This window comes from Malus sylvestris, chromosome 15 (genome assembly GCF_916048215.2).
Source record: "Malus sylvestris chromosome 15, drMalSylv7.2, whole genome shotgun sequence".
NCBI classification, from domain to species: Eukaryota; Viridiplantae; Streptophyta; class Magnoliopsida; order Rosales; family Rosaceae; genus Malus; species Malus sylvestris.
Window position 1 is genome coordinate 24,011,924 of NC_062274.1, and position 25,335 is coordinate 24,037,258.

Here is a 25,335-nt window from a genome sequence, read left to right on the forward strand (position 1 = left end):
AATGAGAAGAGATGATATGGGATACTTTTGCTTTTGAAGAAGTAACTTTCCACAGGCTTATTCTTGAACTGAGCTGGAGGGTTTTCTGGTTTCCTCCAGAGTATAAGGCCGACTGAAGAATTTGAGGGTCAAAACAAGTCCATCAAATCTAGAGTACGTTCGACCCTGCTGATATGGGATACTTTTGCTTTGATAGAGTAATGGATGTATCGGCACGTGTGTTGTTACGCTTGTCTCCACATGCTTCCTTGTATCCTTCTCCCTTGCCCTATCTGTTCCTCAGGCAGATGCGGTATCTTCCCTGGAAGCATAAGATGTTGAAGATGAGTACTCGAGAGCAATGTCAGGTAAGTAATCAGGTAAGGGGTTCCAGGCAGTCAGTTCCTGGCTGGAAGCTTGATTCCAAGTACTGACTGATTGCTCTCTTTCTCCTTGTCTTGCAGGTAAGAACAAGGTCAAAGGAAAAGACAGGGAAAAAGCATGATATGGTATACTCTTGCTTTTAACCCTGATGATATGAGATATTCTTGCTCTAGTATAGCTTGTTTGCAGAGGTATTATCGGGGGGAAAGAAAGCTGAATATTTCGAAAGGCTTCGTTGGGAGTGCCCTCTCAGATATGAGGAAGGGTTGAGCATTTTTGCAGTTCTGCCTGTCCGTTAGGGATGGAGGTCGACATATATAGGAGTCTCCTTAACAACAAGTAGTAATGCTATTCCTACTTTGTCATAGCACGGTAGTGGGAGCTGTCAGCTTCACATGTTTTAACGCTGTCAGAGCACTTTGAAAAAGTGGTTTGTGGTATCTGGAAAGCTGATGTTGCGTGTGAAGATTACAGACAGCTTTATCCAAGGAGATCCGGCTCTTGAAGTTGGGAAAGTGTTGCCTCTTCGGTTTTCGAACAAGCAATCCTATCGAGGATCTGGCTCTCGAGATTCGGAGAACGATGCCTCTTCGATTTTTGAGAAAGCAATCATGCTGGGGGTCTGGCTCTCGAGATTCGGAGAGCGGTGTCTCTTCGATTTTTGAGAAAGTAATCATGTTGGGAGTCTGGCTCTCGAGATTCGGAGGGCGGTGCCTCTTCGATTTTGGAGCAAGCAATCTTGTTGGGAGTGTTTTCTCGAATGTGAGTAAAGGTTGGGCATGTTTGCTAGTCTACCTTGCCACGAAGCATAGAGGTTGACACACAGGGACTTTCCAATTATCCAGCAATGGTACTGTTCCTTTACCCTCTTCGATTTTTGAGAAAGTAGTCATGTTGGGAGTCTGGCTCTCGAGATTCGGAGGGCGGTGCCTCTTCGATTTTGGAGCAAGCAATCTTGTTGGGAGTGTTTTCTCGAATGTGATTAAAGGTTGGGCATGTTTGCTAGTCTACCTTGCCACGAAGCACAGAGGTTGACACACAGGGACTTTCCAATTATCCAGCAGTGGTACTGTTCCTTTACCCTTATGGGTAATAATATGGTAGCTAGACCTTCAAAATTTATGTGTCTAAACTTTGTTAGTGTTGTTTCTTTGCTATTCTTTTACCCTTCTTGGTCAGAGCGATGTAGTGGGAGCTGCAAGCTTCATGTGTTCAACTTTGGCAGAGAACTTTGGCAAAGTTATCTGTGGTACCCATGAGCTACAGTTGCGTGTGGGAAGTGGGTGATTGAACAGTAAGACTCATGTGCTTTCTACTTCACCAGAAGTCTTCGACCGAATGCCCATAATTTCCGCAAAGCTGAGTGTGCGTGTGACAGGTGCTGACAAGGCTGGAAAAGTAGGTGCCTCTTCGATTTCTGAGATCGGCCCTCGTGGTCTCTGAGCAACCCAGCTTTTGAGAAAGCAAGCGCCTCTTCGATTTCTGAGATCGGCCTTCGTGGTCTTTGCGCAGCCCAGCTTTTGAGAAAGCAAACGCCTCTTCGATTTCTGAGATCGACCCTCGTGGTATCTGAGCAGCCTTGCTTTTGAGAAAGCAAACGCCTCTTCGATTTCTGAGCAGGCGCCTCTTCGATTTCTGAAGCTCCGTCGAGTGCAGATTTTTATAGGGGCTGGCATTAAGTTCCAAAGCACACTTGAATCTCCACCAGTAGAAGCTCCATTCTTGCACTTCTAAGATCTTAATTTGTCCGACCTCTTCTCTCTTCAACACCTTTGAAAATGTCTGGCCCCTCCGACCGTCGTTTTGACTTGAACCTTGTTGAAGAGGCAGCCCCGCCTTCTCCTGACAACATATGGCGTCCATCCTTCGTCTCCCCTACTGGTTCTCTTACCGTTGGGGATTCCGTGATGAAGAATGATATGACCGCTGCGGTGGTGGCCAGGAACCTTCTCACTCCCAAAGATAACAGACTACTTTCCAAACGGTTTGATGAGTTAGCTGTTAAGGATTCTCTGGCTCTCAGTGTTCAGTGTGCAGGTTCTGTGTCTAATATGGCCCAACGCCTATTTGCTCGAACCCGCCAAGTTGAATCATTGGCGGCTGAAGTGATGAGTCTCAAACAGGAGATTAGAGGGCTCACGCATGAGAATAAACAGTTGCACCGGCTCGCACATGACTATGCTACAAACATGAAGAGGAAGCTTGACCAGATGAAGGAATCTGATGGTCAGGTTTTACTTGATCATCAGAGATTTGTGGGTTTATTCCAAAGGCATTTATTGCCTTCGTCTTCTGGGGCTGTACCGCGTAATGAAGCTCCAAATGATCAACCTCTGATGCCTCCTCCTTCTAGGGTTCTGTCCAGTACTGAGGCTCCGAATGATCCCCCTCCGGTGCCTTCTCTTTCTGGAGCTCTACCGACTGCTGAGACTTCTCCTAAGCAACCTTTGTGAAGGCTCCCTCTTGTTTGTTTATTTTGACTTATGTATATGTACATATTTGTAGTTTATCGGGGATATCAATGAATAAGCTTTCCTTCATTTCAACGTATTGTGTTAAATACACCAAAGCCTTCTTCGCTAAGTTCTTTGAATTTTCTTTTGTTGAAGCTTTGTGAGTGGAGCATGTAGGTTGAGGTAGTGTTCCCTTAATTTCCTAAGTGAGGAAAACTTCTCGGTTGGAGATTTGGAAAATCCAAGTCATTGAGTGGGATCGGCTATATGAATCTTAGAACGCCATTGTGCTCGGTCCTGTGTCATGTCCTTCGTTAGATCCAAGTACTCTAAGTCTTTTCTTAGAGTCTCTTCCAAAGTTTTCCTAGGTCTTCCTCTACCCCTTCGGCCCTGAACCTCTGTCCTATAGTCGCATCTTCTAATCGGAGCGTCAGTAGGCCTTCTTTGCACATGTCCAAACCACCGTAACCGATTTTCTCTCATATTTCCTTCAATTTCGGCTACTCCTACTTTACCCCGGATATCCTCACTCCTAATCTTATCCTTTCTCGTGTGCCCACACATCAAACGAAGCATCCTCATCTCCGCTACACCCATTTTGTGTACGTGTTGATGCTTCACCGCCCAACATTCTGTGCCATACAGCATCGCCTGCCTTATTGCCATCCTATAAAATTTTCCCTTGAGCTTCCGTGGCATACGGCGGTCACACAACACGCCGGATGCACTCTTCCACTTCATCCATCCAGCTTGTATTCTATGGTTGAGATCTTCATCTAATTCTCCGTTCTTTTGCAAGATAGATCCTAAGTAACGAAAACGGTCGCTCTTTGGTATTTCTTGATCTCCGATCCTCACCCCTAACTCGTTTTGACCTCCATTTGCACTGAACTTGCACTCCATATATTCTGTCTTTGATCGGCTTAGGCGAAGACCTTTAGATTCCAACTCTTCTCTCCAAAGGTTAAGCTTTGCATTTACCCCTTCCTAAGTTTCATCTATCAACACTATATCGTCTGCGAAAAGCATACACCAAGGAATATCATCTTGAATATGTCCTGTTAACTCATCCATTACCAACGCAAAAAAGTAAGGACTTAAGGATGAGCCTTGATGTAATCCTACAGTTATGGGAAAGCTTTCAGTTTGTCCTTCATGAGTTCTTACGGCAGTCTTTGCTCCTTCGTACATATCCTTTATAGCTTGGATATATGCTACTCGTACTCCTTTCTTCTCTAAAATCCTCCAAAGAATGTCTTTTGGGACCCTATCATACGCTTTCTCCAAATCTATAAAGACCATGTGTAAATCCTTTTTCCCATCTCTATATCTTTCCATCAATCTTCGTAAGAGATAGATTGCCTCCATGGTTGAGCGCCCTGGCATGAACCCGAATTGGTTGTCCGATACCCGTGTCTCTTGCCTCAATCTATGCTCAATGACTCTCTCCCAGAGCTTCATTGTATGACTCATTAGCTTAATACCCCTATAGTTCATGCAATTTTGTACGTCGCCCTTATTCTTGTAGATAGGCACCAAAGTGCTCGTTCGCCACTCATTTGGCATCTTCTTCGTTTTCAAAATCCTATTGAAAAGGTCAGTGAGCCATGTTATACCTGTCTCTCCCAAAACTTTCCACACTTCGATTGGTATATCGTCTGGGCCTATTGCTTTTCTATGCTTCATCTTCTTCAAAGCTACAACCACTTCTTCCTTCCGGATTCGACGATAAAAAGAGTAGTTTCTACACTCTTCTGAGTTACTCAACTCCCCTAAAGAAGCACTCATTTCATGTCCTTCATTGAAAAGATTATGAAAATAACCTCTCCATCTGTCTTTAACCGCGTTCTCTGTAGCAAGAACCTTTCCATCCTCATCCTTGATGCACCTCACTTGGTTTAGGTCCTTTGTCTTCTTTTCCCTTGCTCTAGCTAGTTTATAGATATCCAACTCTCCTTCTTTGGTATCTAGTCGTTTATACATATCGTCGTAAGCCGCTAACTTAGCTTCTCTCACAGCTTTCTTCGCCTCTTGCTTCGCTGTTCTATACCTTTCACCATTTTCACCAGTCCTATCCTTGTATAAGGCTTTACAACATTCCTTCTTAGCCTTCACCTTTGTTTGTACCTCCTCATTCCACCACCAAGATTCCTTTTGGTGTGGGGCAAAGCCCTTGGACTCTCCTAATACCTCTTTTGCTACTTTTCGGATACAACTAGCCATGGAATCCCACATTTGGCTAGCTTCCCCATCTCTATCCCACACACACTGGGTGATTACTTTCTCTTTGAAAATGGCTTGTTTTTCTTCTTTTAGATTCCACCATCTAGTCATTGGACACTTCCAAGTCTTGTTCTTTTGTCTCACTCTTTTGATATGTACATCCATCACCAACAAGCGATGTTGATTAGCCACGCTCTCTCTTGGTATAACTTTGCAATCCTTACAAGTTATACGATCCCCTTTCCTCATTAGAAGAAAATCTATTTGTGTTTTTGACGACCCACTCTTGTAGGTGATCACATGTTCTTCTCTCTTCTTAAAGAAGGTGTTGGCTAAGAAGAGATCATATGCCATTGCAAAATCCAAGATATCATATGTTCTTTCTCCTTATTCTTGGACAAAATTGCACCTATAAAACAAATAACAACTTAGATCAAGGCCAAGAGTCTCACGCGCCCACGATGAATTTGGAGGGGGGGCTTTGGTCCAAAAACCTCCGATGCCAAAGTTAGAATTTTGAGGGAAAAGTGTTTTGAGAATTTTGAGTGTTTAGCAAGAGTGAAGACTAAGGTTTTTAAAGAAAATAAGGTAGAATATATAAGGCATGGCCGGCCCCCTTGGGAGAGAAGATGACCAGCTTCTTGTGTGTATTTTTGGGTTTAATTGGTAGTTTAATTAGACATTAATAGATTAATTAGGTAATAAATTCACTAATTAGCTAATTAACATAATTTAAAAGGAATGTTTTGGGGGTTACCTTGTGGAGAAGATATGATGAGGGACGGATGAAATATGTTATAAATAAATACCTATTTGGGCACTTTTAACTTGATTGAGGGATGATTGTCCACTGCTCACGTGTATAAATTCCGGTGTGCCTCAAAGATAATTTTGTCCTTTTAACCCAAAAATCCACGTGTCGCCTCTTGACTATTTTTTGCTCCACAATCATGTCCTGTCCACTTTACTTTTAACACAACGAACAACGAATTAGATTAAAGTCTATTTTAACTAGTACATGCTTACATATATTGTGTGAACAATTTCATTTTATTTTGTTTTGTATTATAAAGTGTTGATTATTTTAAAATTTCTTGAAAAAGCTTACATGAGGTGCTCGGATCAGAGTCGATCGTTTTCGAGTCGTAACCCTTTTCGGAGCAGTGGGGAAGATGGTGGCTTGGTAGTTGTGTTGGGTGATCTCTGCCTCTTATGAAGCTTTTTCTATTTTTCTATTTTTCTAATTTTTATTGTTAATTTTCTTTTTATTTGTTTGTTATTAAATTTTGTGGGATCCACATATGTGTCACGTTAACATTCTAACAGAAGTTTTGACGAAAATATAATGGCAAATTGATTTGTAACATCCAATTCAAAGGCTACACTGATCGATTTCAATTTCAAAGGTCACCTTAATTAGTGCGTCGATTTCCGACTATTTGCGTTAAAGACACATTTTAGAAAAATCTACTACACAAAGCAGTGGGGAAGATGGTGGCTTGGTAGTTGTGTTGGGTGATCTCTGCCTCTTATGAAGCTTTTTCTATTTTTCTATTTTTTATTGTTAATTTTCTTTTTATTTGTTTGTTATTAAATTTTGTGGAATCCAGATGTGTGTCACGTTAACATTCTAACAGAAGTTTTAACAAAAATATAATGGCAAATTGATTTGTAACATCCAATTCAAATGCTACACTGATCGATTTCAATTTCAAAGGTTACCTTAATTAGTACATCAATTTCCGACTATTTGCGTTGAAGACACATTATAGAAAAATCTACTACACAACGTGTGGGGGGTGTTGATTTGAACGCCCGGTGAAGCACGGGAAGACCAAAACATGTAGCCAGAAAATTCGGTGTCTCGCCTTCCCAACTCGCTCGACCTATATATGTGTGCTGAAACACAGAGTCGAAAACAAACAACGCACGACATTCTCCGTTTCTCATCAAACTAGATTATTTTACGTTCTCTCTGCAAAGCGTTGGAATTTCTGTTCTTCTTTCATCACCCAAGAACAGATTACGTAATTGAATTAAGTTTTGAGTCTCATTGTTTCCGTAAATTATGTCTCTGGTTTCGGTCGGAATGGGTGCTCTGAGAACGTCATTTCAAATGCTGTTTGATGCTGTAAAATCAGCGCAGGAGGAGAATACAATGTTCCAACACCTACTCGGAAACATCAAATCCACACTGGAATCTCTACAACCACTTATCAAAGACATCGAAAAGTATAACTCCAAGGAGGGGCGGGAAAATTATGCAATACAGATGGAGGAAGGAGCAAAGCTTGTTCAAAAGTGCAGCAAAGTTGGCGTGTGGAGAAAACACACATACACCAAGAAGCTTAATCAACTGGACAAATCTCTTCGAAGAGTGTTTGATGTGCTTAAACTGCAGGTTATGAGGGATGCGAGGGAGACGTTGGTTCCTTTGAGGAATATCGAGACGGTGCTCTCTCGAATAGAAGAGAGATTGAAGATAAAAAATAACCAGCCTGAAATGGTTAAATGTTCGTCTGCGGTGCCTGAAGCGCCATCGGTTACAGTCGGGTTGGATTTGCCGTTGAAGGAGTTGAAGGTGAAGCTCCTTAAGGATGAAAAGGTGTCTATGCTTGTGCTGACCGCTGCTGGAGGATGCGGGAAAACCACCTTGGCTAAAATGTTTTGTCAAGATCAAGAAGTCAAAGGTATACTATTTATGATTTCAACCATACACAGTAACCAAAATTTGTTAAAAGAAAAACAACGAAGGGGACATGAAACTAAAGCGCACGAAAGGAATATAAGAAAGATTAGAAAGACCTATATTCTCTGTACTAAAGTTAAGCTGATGCCTTCCTTTTATTAACACCTTTCCTACATTCTGTTTGAATAGATACATTCAAGAACAACATCTTCTTTGTCAATGTCTCGAAAAAACCCAACTTGGACCTTATTGTACACGAACTATATCAACGGAAGGGGTCCGAGCTGCCTGCTTTCGAAAACGAAGACATGGCAGCTAACTGGTTGCAACAATTTCTGATGGAATCAAGACAAAATCCTCTACTGTTTGTCCTGGATGATGTTTGGTCAGGATCAGAGTCCCTTCTTGAGAAGTTTGATCAATTCAAGTTTTCAAATTACAAGATTTTGGTCACATCAAGATTTGCATTTCCAAGATTCGGTTCTCCTTATCATTTGGCACCATTGAATGATGAAGATGCAATGGCTCTTTTTCACTATTCTGCATCCTTGGAAGATAAGAGCTCTTATACTTACGAAGATCTTTCGAGAAAGGTGATTTCTTAGTCCACAATACACACACACACACACACACACATATATATATATGCTTATTTATGCCTCAGAAGAAGGTAAAGAAATAACATTTGAGCATCCACACACGTTAATGAACTGTGAAGAATGAAGTAAGAAGAATGAATGACTAGACAGTTTACAATTTTATCATCTTTATGAAACCATTTAGATGATTTTCAACAATTTAATCAAATAATAATAATTGAGTTCATTTTGGATAATGATATTGCAGATTATCAAGCGCTGTAAGGGATGCCCACTTGCCATTGCATTGGTTGGGAGATCACTTCGTGGCCAGCCTATAGAAATCTGGCAGAAAAGAGTAGTGGAATGGTGCAAAGGTTCATCTATTCTTGATTCTGACAAGGATTTACTTGCTTGCCTCCAAAGCAGCTTAGATGCCTTGGATAAGGAGAAGGTTATCATCAAGGAATGTTTCCTCGATCTAGGTTCTTTTCCGGAGGACCAAAGAATTGCTGCTGCCGCTCTCATTGATATGTGGGCGCAGTTATATGGTCTAGATGAAGAAATTCTGACCATTGCCAACCTTCACGAGCTCACCGCTCGAAGTTTAGCTAATCTTGTTGTCACAAGGTATGCAGGCTGCTCATAAGTTTTTCTATTTAATTATGTATGCCGAACAAATCATTAAAGAAAATAGTATTGATCATCCAGACATGAGAGGGAGACAGATGGCTATTACACTGAACACTTTGTCACCCAGCACGACATGCTTAGAGAGTTGGCGATCCATCAGGCGAGTCAAGACCCAATAGAACATAGGAAACGACTATTTATAAACATATGTGGGGTCAAACTTCCTAAGTGGTTGACAGAACAAAAGTATAAAGCGATCAAGGCTCGACTATTATCTATCTCAACAGGTTCCATCAATCTCTCCTTAGTTAATACTTAATACATGTGCACTCGGGACACACGTGTGCACACACACACACACACATTTAGGACTTCCACACATTTAGGCTAATATCTTGAAGCTTATTGTTTGCAGATGGAGCCTTCTCAGCAAAATGGCCAAACATGCAAGTACCCGAAGCAGAGGTTCTAGTTCTGAATTTTCAAACAAAGAACTATGCCTTACCTGAGTTTGTGGAGAAAATGGATAAACTAAAAGTTCTAATACTAAATAATTATGGTTTGTTACCTGCTGAACTAGATAATTTTGAACTACTTGGTTCGCTATCAAATCTTAAGAGAATTAGATTAGAACATATTTCAGTTCCTTCCATAAGCAAGGTCCTCAAACAGTTGAAAAGTTTGCAAAAGATATCTTTTTTCATGTGTGATATCGGCCAAGGTTTCGTCCAAATTTTAGATGCACTGCCAAATCTAGTGGAATTAAACATTGATTATTGCCATGATCTGGTGCAACTTCCTGCCAACCTATGTGACCTTGTTCACCTTAAGAAGCTTAGCATCACCAACTGTCATAAGCTATCTGCCTTGCCTGCAGACATTGGAAAGCTAGTCAATCTAGAAGTGTTGAGGCTTAGGTCATGTGCAGACTTGTTAGAGTTGCCAGGCTCGATTAGGAACCTTGAAGTTTTGAAATTTCTCGACATATCCGATTGCTTTAGCATAAAGGAGTTGCCCGAGGACATTGGTGCAATGTGCAGCATGGAAAAGATCAACGTGAGCCAGTGTTCAAGACTGAGAGAGCTGCCTGCTTCTGTTATGGATCTTGAGCAGTTGAACGAAGTGATATGCGACGAGGAGACGAAAACCTTATGGGAACCCTTCTCGCCATTTCTCACAAACATGAGCATAAAGGTGATCAAAGAAGATATCAACCTAAATTGGCTCAACAAGCTTCCATCCTAAGGCTATGGTCCTTCCATCAATGAGTGTTGGTGCAATGTATGCAGTATGATTGTGTTTAATGTTATTTTTCCTTTGTAATTTACTTCTATTTTATGTTTTATGTGTTTTTAAATAACATGGCAGCACTGTAAATTATTGTAATTATTCACCATGGCTGTTATTGTAAATAACATGTTTGCACTCCTCATTGTTCAATTCTTCATTGATTCTCTTTGATTTATCCAATCAATGGGTGTTTGTGCAATGTATGCAGGGATAAAGGCAAGGAAAGAAAATAAGGAAAATTAATTAAAAGGACTTGAAAACTTTGAGTTTTAACGAAAATGACAAAATAAATGGGAAAATGAATAGTACCATGATTGACTTTTTAGTGTAAAAATATGGTTTTTTGTTAAAATGAACAGTATCGGAAGTTTTTTGTTAAAATTCCCAAGAAAATAAGAGTTAAAAAATAACTGGCCTTTGATTTATTCAATCAATGTATTAACTCTATTGGTTGTTTCTCCGCTCTCTCTCTCTTGTTGAACCTCTTCATCCCCTTTCAGTTAAATAGGTCATAACATTACTGTTTTATTTTAAGGGTAATGCTAAGGATATTAAATTTGTAGACAAAATTTTGCAAATTAAGTGACATAGAAGTTGATAATTAGATTATGATGTGCTTAATCCTATTGGTAACATATTATTTAGTTTGCAAATTTTGTCCCCATAACATTACTCGTATTTAAAACTATTTATTCAAGAGCACAACATTTTTTTTACTATTTTATTTTAAACTATTTATGCTACAGCACAACATTTTAAAAGTAGTTCAATACCAAATCATATGTACTAGAAAATTATATATCTCCTCGTCTCCTAACAGCGTGTCAAATGTCTTTCCCAGCTCGTTCGTTTTCTTTGGGTGAAATTCATTGCTTGTTCGTTAAGTTGTATATATGTGTGCTGAAACCAACAAACAACTTACATATCATTCTCACTTGCTCATCAAACTAGATTAACAAAGAGGATTAAGGGTCAGTTTGGGATTGCTATGTTTTTAAAAAAACTAATTATGTTATGTTTTATGAATAATCAGTTGTAAAATAAAGCCGATGACCGTTTGGTTAATTGAATTTTAAAAGTCCTATGAATATGAAAAGCAGCGCAAAAGCGTTTGGTAAAATTTAATGTAAAAGTGATATAATTGTACACAATGATAGATGGACATAGTAGTAGGAATGGGGGCAACGACAGCAGTGGTAGTAATGGAGGTGGTGGTTGCAGTGGAGGAAGTGATGGTGGTGCTAATAGTGGGATGTGTTGGTTGAGGTGGAAAGGTAACACAGGTGGTAAGGCGTGGTGGTGCTAATAGTGGGCTGTGTTGGTTGAGGTGGAAAGGTAACACCGGTGGTAAGGTGGTGGCAGTGGTCATGATGGCAATGGTGGCAGTTGGAGTTATGTTAGTGTCGACAATGATAACAATGATGGTGGTAATGATAGTTGTGGTTGTGATGGCAATGGTGGTAGTTGTGGTAATGGTGGTGGTGATGGTGTTGGCGATAACAGCATCGATGGTGGTAGTAGTGGTGGTGGCAATGGCGGCAGTGCGGTGATGGTAGTGATGGTGGTGACAATGATGGTAGTGATGACAGTGGTGGAGGTTGTGGTTATGGCGGTGGTGGTGGTGGTGACAAAAATGATGGTTGCAATGACGATGATGGTGTAAGGTTAGTATTTGGAGTGGTAGGTGGTAGTCTTTACTTTATTCTCTAAGGAATAGAGGAACAGAATGTGTGTGGAAGGCTAAACAATGTCATTTAAAAAAAATTAATGAAGGTATTACAGCAATTAAAAATACTTATTATAGACCTTTCTTTTTACTAAAGCAGCTTTTAAAAGCAACTTGCAGGCTGCTTTTAAAAGCTATTGTCTGGAGCCCATTGTTTAGAGTCTCTTTGTTTTGGTAAGTATGTCTCTGGCTTCAATCAGAATGGGTGCTCTCAGAACGGCATTTAAAATGTTGTTTGATGCTGTAAAATTAGCGTAGGAGGAGAATAAAAGGTTCCAACACCTCTCCCGAGACATCAAGTTCACACTCGACTCTGTATAACCACTCATCAAAGACATCGAGAAACGTATAACTCGAAAGAGGGACTGCAAAATTTTGCAATACAGAGGGAGGAGGGAGCAAGCTTTCAACAATTGTTACATCTCAATCTCATTGGCATTTCTGAATCTAGAAGAAATGTACATCGACTATTGCAGTGATTTAATAGAGTTGCTTACCAAGATTTGTAATCTTAGTAAATTAAAGAAGCTTAGCGTCACTAACTGTTACATCTCAATCTCATTGGTATTCCTGAATCTAGAAGAAATGTAAATCGACTATTGCAGTGATTTAATAGAGTTGCCTTCCTCTCCCTTTCATTGTTTTCACTTTCTTCTTCCTCCTCCGACATACACACACGGACGACAACGGCAACACCACCATTTGTGTGGCCGTGAAATCCTTAATCCAAAACCCTAAAAAATCAAGAACCTTCCTCACCGCCACTGCCCTCGCTTCGCTTCTCGCTGTCTCCAATCCAGCCTATCTTCATCTCGCTGTCTCCAAGTTGTATACTTTGAAGGAGGAGAAATTGAAGATGGATAACGGAGGCAGCGACTCAATCCTCTTCTTCTCGCTGTTTTCAGTCCAACCTCTTTTCCTTCCACAAGCAGCGACTCAAGGTTATCTTCTCCACCTCCTCCTCGTTTTCTTTTTTCTGAATTGAAACAAATTCAAAGTTGTAAACTTTGAAGAAGGAGAAATTGAATTGTTGTTGTTCTTTTTGTCTACAGATTCTTGAAGTAGCAGAGGAAAAATGAGAGTTTTATGTTTTTGTTTGTTTGTTTGTTTTTTTTTTTTTTTTTTTTGCAATTATCAGTTTTGGCTGTGGTAGTCTAGTGGGTTTCTGGGTTTCTGTGTTTCCATTTCTATTGCAGATCAGCAAAGCCATTTCTGGTGGGTTTCTGGGTTTTGTGGAGATCGGCAAAGGAGCACTGTTTCTTATTTGAGGGTGTTATTGGACTTTAGAAAGTTTCATTAAAGGAGCACTGTAGCTCTGCGTGCTTTGAAAAAAAACCAGTTTTCCAAAGCAGCATTTTAGGTGCTTCAGCTTTTCTGATGATTTCAGCTTATTCAATCCATTTTTTTTTAGTTTACCAAACACCTTCAACATAAAAACTTTGAAAATAAGCAACTTTTTTTTAAGCACCTCAATGCCAAACCATACGTAACTGTCATAAGCTATCTGCCTTAGCTGAAGGGATTGGAAAGTCGAAAAATTTAGAAATGTTGAGGCTAAGATCCTACACAGAACTGTTAAAGTTTCCAACCACGATGAAGAACCTTGGAAAGGTAAAATTTCTCGACATATATGTTTGCTTCAGCATCAAGATGTTGCCTAAAGACATAGTTGAAATGGGTAGTTTAAAGAAGATCAACATGAGACAATGCTCAAGGTTGCAAGAGCTGCCTCCATCAGTCATGGATCTTAAGCAGTTAAAGGAAGTTGTCTGTGATGAAGAGACAAAATACTTATGGGAATCTCTCATTGTGTCTCAACAACGTAAGGATAATTATATCAACCTAAATTGGATCCACAAGACTCAGTTCTGATACTTGTGTTTCCTCGGTGAACGTGGGCTTCATAAATAGTAGTGTGGGATATTGCACGGTATAATCATTTGTTGTTAAATGAGCACTATTTTGACAACCTTAAGAAATTTTCTAAACTAGTGAAATGTGAAGGGAAATTTAATATCTGAGCAATAAGTTTAATGTGAAAGTTGTTTTATCAGAGGGAAAATGTGGTTTGTGTTTTTAATGGGACTTCTTAAACTCTACTCTAACATAGTTTCACAATCAATCCCTATACGCAGTTTCTTAACCTTTTGGTTTGAAAATTTGTATGTATAGTTCAACACCATAGTGTGATTATGCTTCCCAAAATAAGTTTTATAAGTAAAAGGAACCAAAAAGAAAAGGTTGAAGAGTCTCCATAAGACAAGAACTTTTATGTCACAGGGTCAGGTATTAATCTCATCGTCAGTAAGTTTCTCAAGTATCTATATTCACATTTGTTAGTCAAGTTTTCAGAATTGTGTTCGCATATAATCTGAGTTCATTGCCAAATGTAGTGGAATTGATTGTTATTGACTATTTGCGATGAATTGGTCTCATACTATAGTTCAACACCACCATCTGATTCATGCTCTCCAAAATAAATTTTATAAGTAAAAGGAACAAAAAAGAAAAGGTTGAAGATTCTCCATAAGATAAGAACTTTTATGCCATGGTGTCAGGTGTTAATCTCGTCCTCGATAAGTTTTTCTAGTATCTATACTCACGTCTATTGGTCAAGTTTCCAGAACATGTGTTCACATATAATTTGGATTCATTACCAAATCTAGAAGAATTGATTGTTGTTGACTATTGCAATGAATTGGTCTCAAACTATGTTTTCCAACCAGCACAGATTGATCAGCTTTTTTTTTTTTTTTTTTTTAATAAAAAAAAGTTGTTTGATTAGTCTCGTTCAATACCGTTACGTGATCAGCTTAAACTTAGTGGAAATTAGGTTCACATCCTTCTTTTTGTTACTCCATTGATTAAAATCCTATTCATTTTCAATTTTTGATCAAGGTCCTTGGGTATTAATTACATCATTAATTATTTGAATAATAAAATATTTTTATTTTTAAATATATTCCTTTAGTGTTAAAAATGTTACATTTAGTATATTTATATTTATGGTTAAAAATTTTACCATATATTTTTATTTTTAGTTTGTACCTATTTTTAATTTGCAAATATTTTTTAATTTGTACCAATTTTCTTTTCATTTTTAATTTGTACCCATATATTAGTTTCTTTTTGTGCCCATATTTTTAAAATTTTTATTTGTGTTTGGATTCATGTGTATACCGTCACGTGACATTGTATATTTAATCAATGATAGAAAAATTACATATGGTATATTTATGTTTTATGCCTAAACTTTGTATCATATATTTATATTTTTAGTTTGTACCCACTTTTAATTTGCAACATTTTTTTTTTAAATTTGTAGTATTTTCTTTTTAGTTTTATTTTGTACCCATGTATTAATTTCTTTTAGCGCCTATATTTTTTTTAAAACTTCATTTGTACTCATAATTTTCTAATCTTTTATCTGTACCCTAATTTATTTATAATGTATCCATTCTTCTTTATTAATGTACCACTTTGTTATATGTGAAATGTACCAATTTTTTTAACACTATTGATAGATTCTTTTGCCATTTATTATTTCTTATTTTAACATAGTTTTTATCCATTTATTCAATCAAAATGTTTGAATTTTTTTATTGTAACTGTTTCTAATAGTATTATAATGAGGGATTTTAAATTTATAGGATTATAAATCTCATAAAATATCAAACAATTAATGTCAAAACTATAAAAATATAAATATTAATAGTAATATAATGAGGTGTACAAAGTCAAGGGACTTTGATCAAACTTTGAATACTATTAAAGTTTTAATCAAAGAATGTTAAGGATTAGAGACCGCATCCAAAATATCTCAAAATATTTTTCTTGTTCAAAATTTTAATAGTTAAACTAATAAAGAACGGGCCATATTTTCTTTCTTTTAAAAGTTGTTCACATAGAAGTGGTCATTGACAAAGTAGATAATGAATAAACATTGTAATTTGGATGAAAATACACAAATTCAATACTTTAATTAGATTTATATACTTTAAATGAAAATAAACAAGTTTAATATTCTTAGAGAAGGGCACAATAGAAATTTCACAACTAAGAATTGATTATAGCATGCCAATACTTAAAAAGCTGACTTGGCTTTGTAATGGGAAGGGTACAAAGAAATTTCACAGCTAAAAATTAATTAGATCATGACAATGAGGTAGATGAGGGGGTTCTTTACTCCAAATGAACTCTTGAAGTATTTTTATAGAGAACTTATAGTTTTGAAACAAATAATTGTACATTAGAAAAAGATAGCTCATATTTTCATTGAAAAAGAGAGCTGATTTTTATTAATTAACATTGAAGTTTTTGCCTATTAAAAAAATGTGGGTCTTATTTTTTAATAGAGGTAGGACCCACCAACACATATTAGTCTCATCTCTAATAACATTTTTTTGCAAAAATTATTCACTGCTTCCTAATAAAGTAAACAAGGTCAAAAGGAGGACAAATTGGTTTTCTTTTAGCACTAATACTCTTTTAGAAACTATGTATTTGATTGTATGAACAATAAAGTCATTGTACAATTTAAATTTAAAACTCATAAAGAAAATTATACAAGGCATAAAAAATTTATTAATCAACATTGAAACTTTTGTGCATATTCTATGAAAACACAAGGAAATTATACTATGATCTCCTCACAAGAAATTCTGAACTCTTTCGTTTTTCATGAACTTGTGATACACGGTAAAGGGGATGAATTCTTCAATGAAATATTGATACACAAATGAGACCTATTCATAAGTTTATTGAAAATAATGAAGCGCATAGGAGTACTCCAGCCCATAATACAATTTTCTTGTGTTTTCATAGCATATGCACCCAAAATATAATGTTGAAAAATAAGTATTATTTTTTATGTATATAAATATAATATTTTCTCATCTTCTAGTACAAGTTTTGTGCATATTCTACAAACCCAAAAATAAATTAAAAATCAACATCTTAGCAATATTTTCTCAAAAAAAAAATAAAAAATTGCTCGGTAAACAAATATATTTTTCCACACTAAATTTCGCAAATATCCTATGAAAATATAAGGAAATTATACTATGGTCTCATCTCAAAAAAATTCCAAAAATTCTCAGCTCTAAACTTATAATTCATGCAAACGGGATCAATTTATCAAAGGACTTATGATACACGTAAATGAGGTCAATTCATAAGTCCATTGACCATGACATATCATGTGAATGGGAATAGAGAAGCATACGAGTTTCTTATGTGTTCATGGCATGTGCACAAAATGTTTTATTGGTGTTGAAAATTGTGTATGTATATCAGCATATTTTCTCATCTTGTAGTATGCTAAAGGAGTAGATCGCAACATCTTCATAATAAATTCTCTACCTAGCTTACTCCAGGCTTATGAATTCACTCGCAACAAAATTTGAACTGAAAAAAAAAAGTGACTTTCTTTTAGCACTAATAATAGTTTTTTTTTTTTTTGAATAAACGATATTATATACCCTAAGAGGGTGGGGAGTGAGCTAAACCTCACAATGGCTAGCAATAATGTGGTTCAAAGTGGTTCAATGTGGTTCAAATTTGTCTTTTGTGGAAATCGAACTTAAGACTTCTCACTTACAAGTGAAAAGAAACACCACTAGACCATAGTATTAAGTGGCCTAATAATAGTTCTTTGAAAAACTATATATTTGATTGCATAAACAATAAAGTCATTGTATAATTTATATTTAAATTAAAACTCATAAAGAAAATTATAATTGTCAAGCCCTGATCCCGACATATGTCCAAGATCGACACATGATGTCAGCTCATCCCTATTTATTTATCATATCTCATCTCCGAGACAAGTCCAAAACCCAATCAATGATTCAACCAAGCAGTGACTTTCCTTTATTTCATGGCTGAATCTAACCTTTGCATTAGACTGCCTACGTACCCTAAATAGGGATCAAGCCATTCATAGTTCACCATTCACTACACTCCAATGTTTATCACAGTACGTTCTAACAAAAAGGCATAGCATCCCTCAATCAATTATTAAAACTTGACAAGCATGAAATTACTAGATTTAGGGCTACATAATAAACCCACATGACAATCAAGATTTCCACATCATCCATCATATAAATCACTATGTTTCAACATAATATTGCAATTCATAGCATGCAACATCTCAAAGAACAATCAACGAAGCGTAATATTATTCTCTAGCCACATTGGTCAACGAGTCTAACCATAATAATAACAATCATATCCAACATCATTCCACAATCACTCCAATTAATCAATTCCATGAATCAAAGAAGCACGATATTAACATTTAACTACGTTCATCAATCAATACGATCACATATTAATTCACAAAATTTAATAAAGGAATCCTACATAATTTCCTACCTGGATTCCAAGTAATAACATGATAAATCTAATTTATAAACACAATGTCTACTGTGAGCAATTCCTATTCACTCGAATCTAGGGGCCGGAAATGAGCAAGAATAGGGATTATGGACAGTCACCGGAATCTAACTAAATTATGGTTGCCTATCGAACTGTACTGAGTACAACTAATCCTCATCACCCCTAGAATGCATATGGTCCCCTATTGCGAATATACCAAGCAGAACCATAGGCATAATCTAAGCATGCATGCAGTGATCACCCATCGAGGATATACCAAGCATGATCACCCTTGAAATACGTATGGTCCCATATCACAGATATAACAAGTAGGGCAATATCCTATAGCTTTAGGTTGTGATCACCCATCGCGGATATACCAAGCATGGTCACTCCTAGAATGCGTATGGTCCCCCCATTATGGATAAACCAAGCAGAACCATATGCATAGTCTAATAATGTAGGCAGTGATCACCCATCGTGGATATACCAGGCATGATCACTCCTAGAATGTATATGGTCCCTCATTGCAGATAAACCAAGCAGAACCATAAACATAGTCTAATAGTGCATGTGGTGATCACCCATCGCAGATATACCAAACATGATCACTCCTGAAATACGTATGGTCCCCTATTGTGGATATACCAAGCAGAACCATCCTAACCACTGCTACATGGTGCAGTCATATCAATACACAATAATTACCAAATTAATATGAATCATAATTCCTAGCATACACACCATCAATCCGATAAGACAACGATCATTGAATCACATCGTACACATTCTATAACATGTGTCATTTCATCATGAATCACAATTTCAATTGTACATGCTATCAATTCCACTTAACTAACCAGTCTCCAATTATCCATACAAATGAGTTCTACGGAATAGTTCTAACGAGGTTCCAACTCATATTTTCATACAATATATATATGATAGAAAAGTAATATTTTAATATAAAACACATTTATAAAACCATGCCATATCCATTAAATATACTAGCAAGGGAATTTTTAGGGTAATCATTGATACCACATGATTAGAACATTAGTCCTTGCCAAAAAAAAAAAAAAAAAAAACCTAACCCTAGATTACATATTCAATTTAATCTCTTGAAGTGTACTTTTATCAAAATTTATATTCAATTTTTGTTATTTAATGTGTATTTTTATTTAATCTCTCTACATTAAATTTTAATTTTATTAATGCACATATTTAGTCCTTTAATTATAAATGAACACAAATGAGAAAATATTTAAAAAAAGTTGCGATACAAAAATATATAAATACATAAGTGTACAGAAATGACTGTGCAGAAATATATAAAATTAACTTTTTTTGCACCGAAATATTTGTACCTGCATGATTGTACCGAAATATATTATAATGAATCTAAATGTATGTACCAAAATGTATTATATAGAATTAATGTACCAAAATGTCAATACCGAAATGTATGTACCAAAATGTACATACCAAAATGTATATGTGAACACGGAAAATTCCTGAAACGAAAGAGACAAGAACGACGTGCACAAACAAAATATTTGTATTTTTGAAGATTTTGGGTTACAATCTCTCTCTATTTTGATCCTCTGATTCGATCTCCGTAAGGTGTTGATTGGTGGATGTTTTGTTGATCCAAGGGTCGTTGATGCTTAATCTTGGATGAACTGTTGGAAGTTTCTTCAAAGGGCCGTGGGCTTGATCTTTAAGGTGGATTTGAGCGGATCTTCAAGGAGCCGTTGGGGCTTGATCTTGAAGAACAGTGATGAACGGATCTTCAAGGGGTTTTGGGCTTGATCTTGAAGAACAGTGATGAACGGATCTTTAAGGGCTTTTGGGCTTAATCTTGAAGAACGGTTGGATGTGTGTGGATTTGTCGATGTTTGTTGATCCAAAGGGCCGTTGGGGCTTGATCTTGGATGAACGGATGATGAACGATGGTGCTTTCTTCAAGGGTCGTCGGGGCTTGATCTTGAATTGGTGGAAGTTCTTCAAGGGCCGTTGGGGCTTGATCTTGAATTGGTGGATGATTGTTGATCCAAAGGGCCGTTGGGGCTTGATCTTAGGATGAACGATGAACGATGAACGAAGAACGCTTTCTTGATTCTTCGGGAACCTGGATGCTTGAGAGCTTCGGAATTTCAGAGCTTCAGGGCTTCAAGGTGTAATCTCAATTGGTCCCCCCATTTGGAATGAAATAGCCTTCTATTTATAGAAATTTCCAAGGCCTAATTTTGAATATAATATTCCAGATGAAATAAGTCGTTTCTGCCAGGTGTTGACACGTGTCCTATTTGATGACTTTTCCAACTCATTTCAATTTTCATTGAGTCACACGCTACGTGTAAAATTTATGTAATACATGAGCGTTGACACTTTGATTTATCGGTCAACATTTATTTACCGAAATTTCGATGTCTACAAATGCCCCCACTTCAAGGCACGTCGTATACATGTGCTTGTCACGTGTAGGAGATGCGTTTTGAAGTCCCTTACTGTAGATGTCGATCCAAGGGCCGTCGAGGCTTGATCTTGAATTGGGCTGGAGATTTCTTCAAGGGCCGTTGAGGCTTGATCTTGAATTGGGCTTGAGATTTCTTCAAGGGCCGTTGAGGCTTGTTCTTGAATTTTTGTTTGAAATTTCTTCAAGGGCCGTCGAGACTTGATCTTGAAGGTTGAAATTGGACCACAAGGAGCTTCATGTGGTAGATGATCTTTGGCTTTGGTAGTGGGTGAATCGGCACATATTTTGTTGCGCTTGTTGACTTTCCACAACTTTGATCTTGAACTGGGTTGAAGGATTTTCTGGATTCCTCCAATTGTTGATTTTCCACAGCTTATTCTTGAACTAGGTTTTGATTCAAGGGTGGTAGACACTTAATCTTGAATCGGACTTGTAATTTCCTCAAAAGTCGTCGAGGCTTGATTTTGAATTTGGCTGGAAGCTTCTTCAAGGGCCGTTGAGGCTTGATTCTTGAAGGCTGACTCGAACACATGGCAAGCAGGCACGAGGTGAAGGTGACGACTTGTTGCTTTGTTCAATCTTTCTAATTCACACCTGAGCAGTTTGGTCAACGGTATGATCTTCAAGATTGATGGGCTCTTCTTCCAGTTGGTGACTTGATCTTTAAGGATTTGATTCAAGGGTGGTGAATCAGCACGTGCAGCCCACAACGCCTAGTAAGTCGACCCAAGAATTTAAGGGTCAAAACGAGTTCTTCATCTCAGACTCTTTCTGCCGAGTTGACTGTGCATGCTGCATTCTTCTCTGCTTGTTTCTTCAGGCAGATATGGCAGCTTCTCGAGTTCTTCAGCTCGGACTCCTTCTGCTGAGTTGACTGTGCAGACTGCATTCTTCTCTGCTTGTTCCTTCTGCACCTTGTCTCCACATGCTGCAAGGTATCATTTTCACTTGCCTTATCTGTTCTCCAGGCAGATGTGGCAGCTTCTTTGGAAGTACAACAGCAGTGGGAAACGAGTACTCGAGAGCAGTGCTAGGTAGGCAATCAGGGAAGGGTTCCAAGCAGTCGGTTCCTTACCCAAGTTTGAGTGGAAGTTCCGGCATATTGTTTTCTTTATCCTTGTCTTTGTAGGTAAGAACAAGGACAAAGGAAAGGACAGGGAGAACGCATGATATGAGATACTCTTGCTTTCTACCCTGGTGATATGAGATACTTTTGCTTTGGAGTCATTGGCTTGCAGAGGTACCCCAAGGAATAAGGAACATTGAATGACTCGAGAGGCTTCGTTGGGAAAGCATTTTTTTGGAGATGAAGAAAGGCTCTGTATGTCTGCCTTGCTATGGAAGGCGAAGGTAGACAATTATAGGAAGTTCTTTGATACCTGTAGAGGTACTATTCTTTCACTCGTGTCGGCAACCAATGCGTGATCGATCTATATGGCTTCACATGCTTTCTTCTTTATCAGAAATCTTTGACAAATTGTCCGTAATTTCCGCCAAGCTAAGTGTGCATGTGACAGGTGTTGACGCGGCTGAAAAAGACTGGCGCCTCTTCGATAACTGGGATCGGCGCTTCGACAAATTACCCGTGATTTCCGCAAAGCTGAGTTTGCGTGTGATGGGTGCTGACGTGGCTGAAAAAGACTGGCGCCTCTTCGATATCTGGGATCTGCGCTTCGACAAATTGCCCGTGATTTTCGCAAAGCTGAGTTTGCGTGTGACGGGTGCCGACGCGTCTGGAAAAGCAAGATGCTTCTCCGATTTCTGAGCTTGCCTCTTCGATTTTTGAATGGCCTCTTCGTATTCTGAGCTCGCCTCTTCAATCTCTGAAATCCCGTCGAGTGCTGATTTTTTTTTAGAGGCACGCTGTTCGTTTCAAAGCACACTTGAATTTTACTTGTGAAAACTCCCTTCTTGCACTTCTAAGATCTTGATTCGTCCGACCTCTTCTTTCTTCAACACTTTGAAAATCTCTGGTCCATCTGACCGTCGTTTTGATTTGAACCTTGGTGAAGGGGCAGTCCCTTCTTCTCCAGACAACATATGGCGCTCATCCTTCATATCCCCTACTGGTCCTCTTACCGTTGGGGATTCAGTGATGAAGAATGATATGACCGCTGCGGTGGTGGCCCGGAACCTTGTCACTCCCAAAGATAACAGACTACTTTCCAGGCGGTCTGATGAGTTGGTTGTTAAGGAGTTTCTGGCTCTTAGTGTGCAGTGTGTGGGTTCTGTGTCCAACATGGCCCAACGCCTATTTGCTCGAACCCGTCAAGTTGAATCGTTGGCGGCTGAAGTGATGAGTCTCAAACAGGAGATTAGAGGGCTCAAGCATGAGAATAAACAGTTGCACAAGCTCGCACACAACTATGCCACAAACATGAAGAGGAAAATTGACCAGATGCAGGAATCTGATGGTCAGATTTTACTTGATCATCAGAGGTTTGTGGGTTTGTTCCAGCAGCATTTGCCTTCGTCTTCTGGGGCTGTACCGCGTAACGAAGTTCCAAATGATCAACCTTTGGCTCCTCTTCTTCCTGGAGTTCCGCCGAGTGGTGTGACTTCAAACAGTCAACCTCCGACGTCTCTTTTTCCTAGAGCTCCACCGAGTACTGAGACACCACTTGAGCAATAAAGACTCCCTCCCGTTTGTTTGCACATTTGTAAATTTTTTTTTTTTTTTTTTTGGTATGTAGAATGCAATTTTATGTAAAATTTCGAGAAAAAAAAACAAATAAAATGGACTTTTATTTCTCTTAATGCTTTTTTTTTTGTTTGCTGTATATATTATACACACACACATTTATATATACACATACATACATACATACATATATATATATATATATATATATTTTTTCTTTCACGTGGAGTGATCCACCATCCCAAACCCATTTTCCCTTTGTTTTTTTTTTTTGCATGGTGCTAGCCATCAAGAATCCACCTTCCCTTTTTTTTTTTATTATTTTATTTTATTTTTTGGTCTGCTTTCACATGGTGCTGATCCACCATTCCCCTTTTCTTTTCTTTTTTCACGTTGTGCCAGATGCACCATCCCCTCCTTTTTTTTTTTCTTATAATTATTATTATATTTTTTTTTCTGTATAAATTTGGGTGATGGGTAGAGGAATTTGCAGGGAGCGGAGCAAGGAGGCCGAGAAGATGGTGCTTCGAGCTTCACGACCGGCTAGTCGTTTGACGGCAGTCGTTGAAGTTCTTTGCTATCATGGTGGTCATAGTGACGAGCTCGAGGGAGGCTAGGCGCTGCGGTGGAAGATGGGCAGAGAGGAGCGGTGCAGCTTTGGAAGTAGCAGGAGATGACGGAGAAGGAGTCTCGCTCGATGGCGTTTGAGATTGGGCTGCCCCATGCATTCACAAGTACATCCTTACCTCGAACCTTTGCGGGGACCAGCTTCTGCTTGGGAACGATCCTGCAGTGATGAAGGTGGACTTGGCGAGGCGGAGTGCTAAGACCGGGAGCTGGATTCGACAGATGAAGACTCGAAGTTGATGCCGGTGTTGTGGCGACGGAAGCGTTGTGCAGCAACGTTGTGGGCCCTGGCGTCCGTTTGGCTGTGGGACCACGCTTTTGTACTTGGAGGAAGGGAGCTTCCGAGACTTGACCTCGAAGCTGCCGGTGCCGCCGCTGTTGCTGAGCTTTGAGTCCAGAAGTGCACTGCCCGTGCTGATGTTGCCGATGCGGTCGGGGAGGAGGAGTTGACAGCAGGCTGATCACTATGAACGGCTTAAGCGGCGGAGATGGCGACTTGGTCTACTTCAACGGCAAGGAGGAGATGCGGGAGGCTCAACTCTTGTAGTGCCGTGAGGTGGGAGACCTTCTTGTGGTTGTCAGGGTCTCTGACGGTGGTTCTGACGGCGTAGCCCTTCTGGAGTAGCAGCTTGACCAGCAGAGACACCACGAACCCGGTTCTGCCGATGACGCAAGCCGTCTTTTTCGAGATGGGTTGTTGGGTGGCCATGGCTTCCTCTTCCTCTGTCAGATTTTTAGTTGAAAAGGTGGGTGATTTATAACTCTTTGGAGATTGGGAACCCTTGGCCGTGGCAGGAACTGATATGTTACTTTGTAGATATCTCTGGCTTGCTGATACCGTGCTGTCTAAAGAAATGCTTTCGTTGCTTGTTTGAGATGCAAAATTTGAGGCGTGATCATTTCCTGTATCTATCATTCCTTTTGTCTTCTGCATCGCTTCAAGTATTTGCTTAAGAGCTCTGAGATCATTTCCTGATTTTTTGAACTCAAGATCTGCCAGCCTTTTTTTTCATTTCAACATATACTGAAGATGATGAATTTGGAGCTTTTATAGGTTCTTCTTGTTGTTTGAAATCTGATCGTTGAGAACCCTTGCTTCTGTGTGGCTGCCTCCATGGAGCTGCTTCTATTGGAAACTTTAGAATTGGAGATGGGCTTCATGACCAGATCAGTGCCTCTCATCTGCGGTGAGCTGTCTTTCTTTGTATTTGCGAGGAGTATCCCAGAATAAGTATCTTGCTTGTTTTCATTG

General features: G+C 38.7%; 2 protein-coding genes across 3 annotated transcripts in view; both read left to right on the forward strand.

Moving 5' to 3' along the window:
* LOC126604490 (probable disease resistance protein At5g66900) overlaps positions 1-10,364 on the forward strand; it is a 39,732-nt gene extending 29,368 nt beyond the window's left edge. Inside the window, exons 1-5 of one of the 2 annotated variants that reach the window (XM_050271766.1) lie at positions 6,793-7,729; positions 7,918-8,321; positions 8,575-8,936; positions 9,018-9,226; positions 9,355-10,364. In XM_050271766.1, coding sequence (XP_050127723.1) covers positions 7,108-7,729; positions 7,918-8,321; positions 8,575-8,936; positions 9,018-9,226; positions 9,355-10,184 — 2,427 coding nt within the window. In that variant the 5' untranslated portion in view covers positions 6,793-7,107 and the 3' untranslated portion in view covers positions 10,185-10,364. Of the gene's footprint in view, positions 1-6,792; positions 7,730-7,917; positions 8,322-8,574; positions 8,937-9,017; positions 9,227-9,354 lie in introns of those variants that run through there. The other variant, XM_050271767.1, reaches the window with a different exon arrangement.
* A 1,015-nt stretch (positions 10,365-11,379) lies between these two features.
* Positions 11,380-11,892, forward strand: LOC126602838 (uncharacterized). Its single transcript, XM_050269685.1, has 2 exons — positions 11,380-11,495; positions 11,616-11,892. The coding sequence occupies exons 1-2, from the start codon at positions 11,380-11,382 to the stop codon at positions 11,890-11,892; spliced, it is 393 nt and encodes a 130-aa protein (XP_050125642.1).
* Positions 11,893-25,335: the final 13,443 nt, after the last annotated feature.

Bases quoted from the DNA above. Each gene is read 5' to 3' on its own strand.
- LOC126602838 (XM_050269685.1), top strand. From the start codon at position 11,380: ATGATAGATGGACATAGTAGTAGGAATGGGGGCAACGACAGCAGTGGT. The intron at 11,496-11,615 runs GTGGAAAGGTAA...CAATGGTGGCAG, and splicing joins AGTGGGATGTGTTGGTTGAG to TTGGAGTTATGTTAGTGTCG.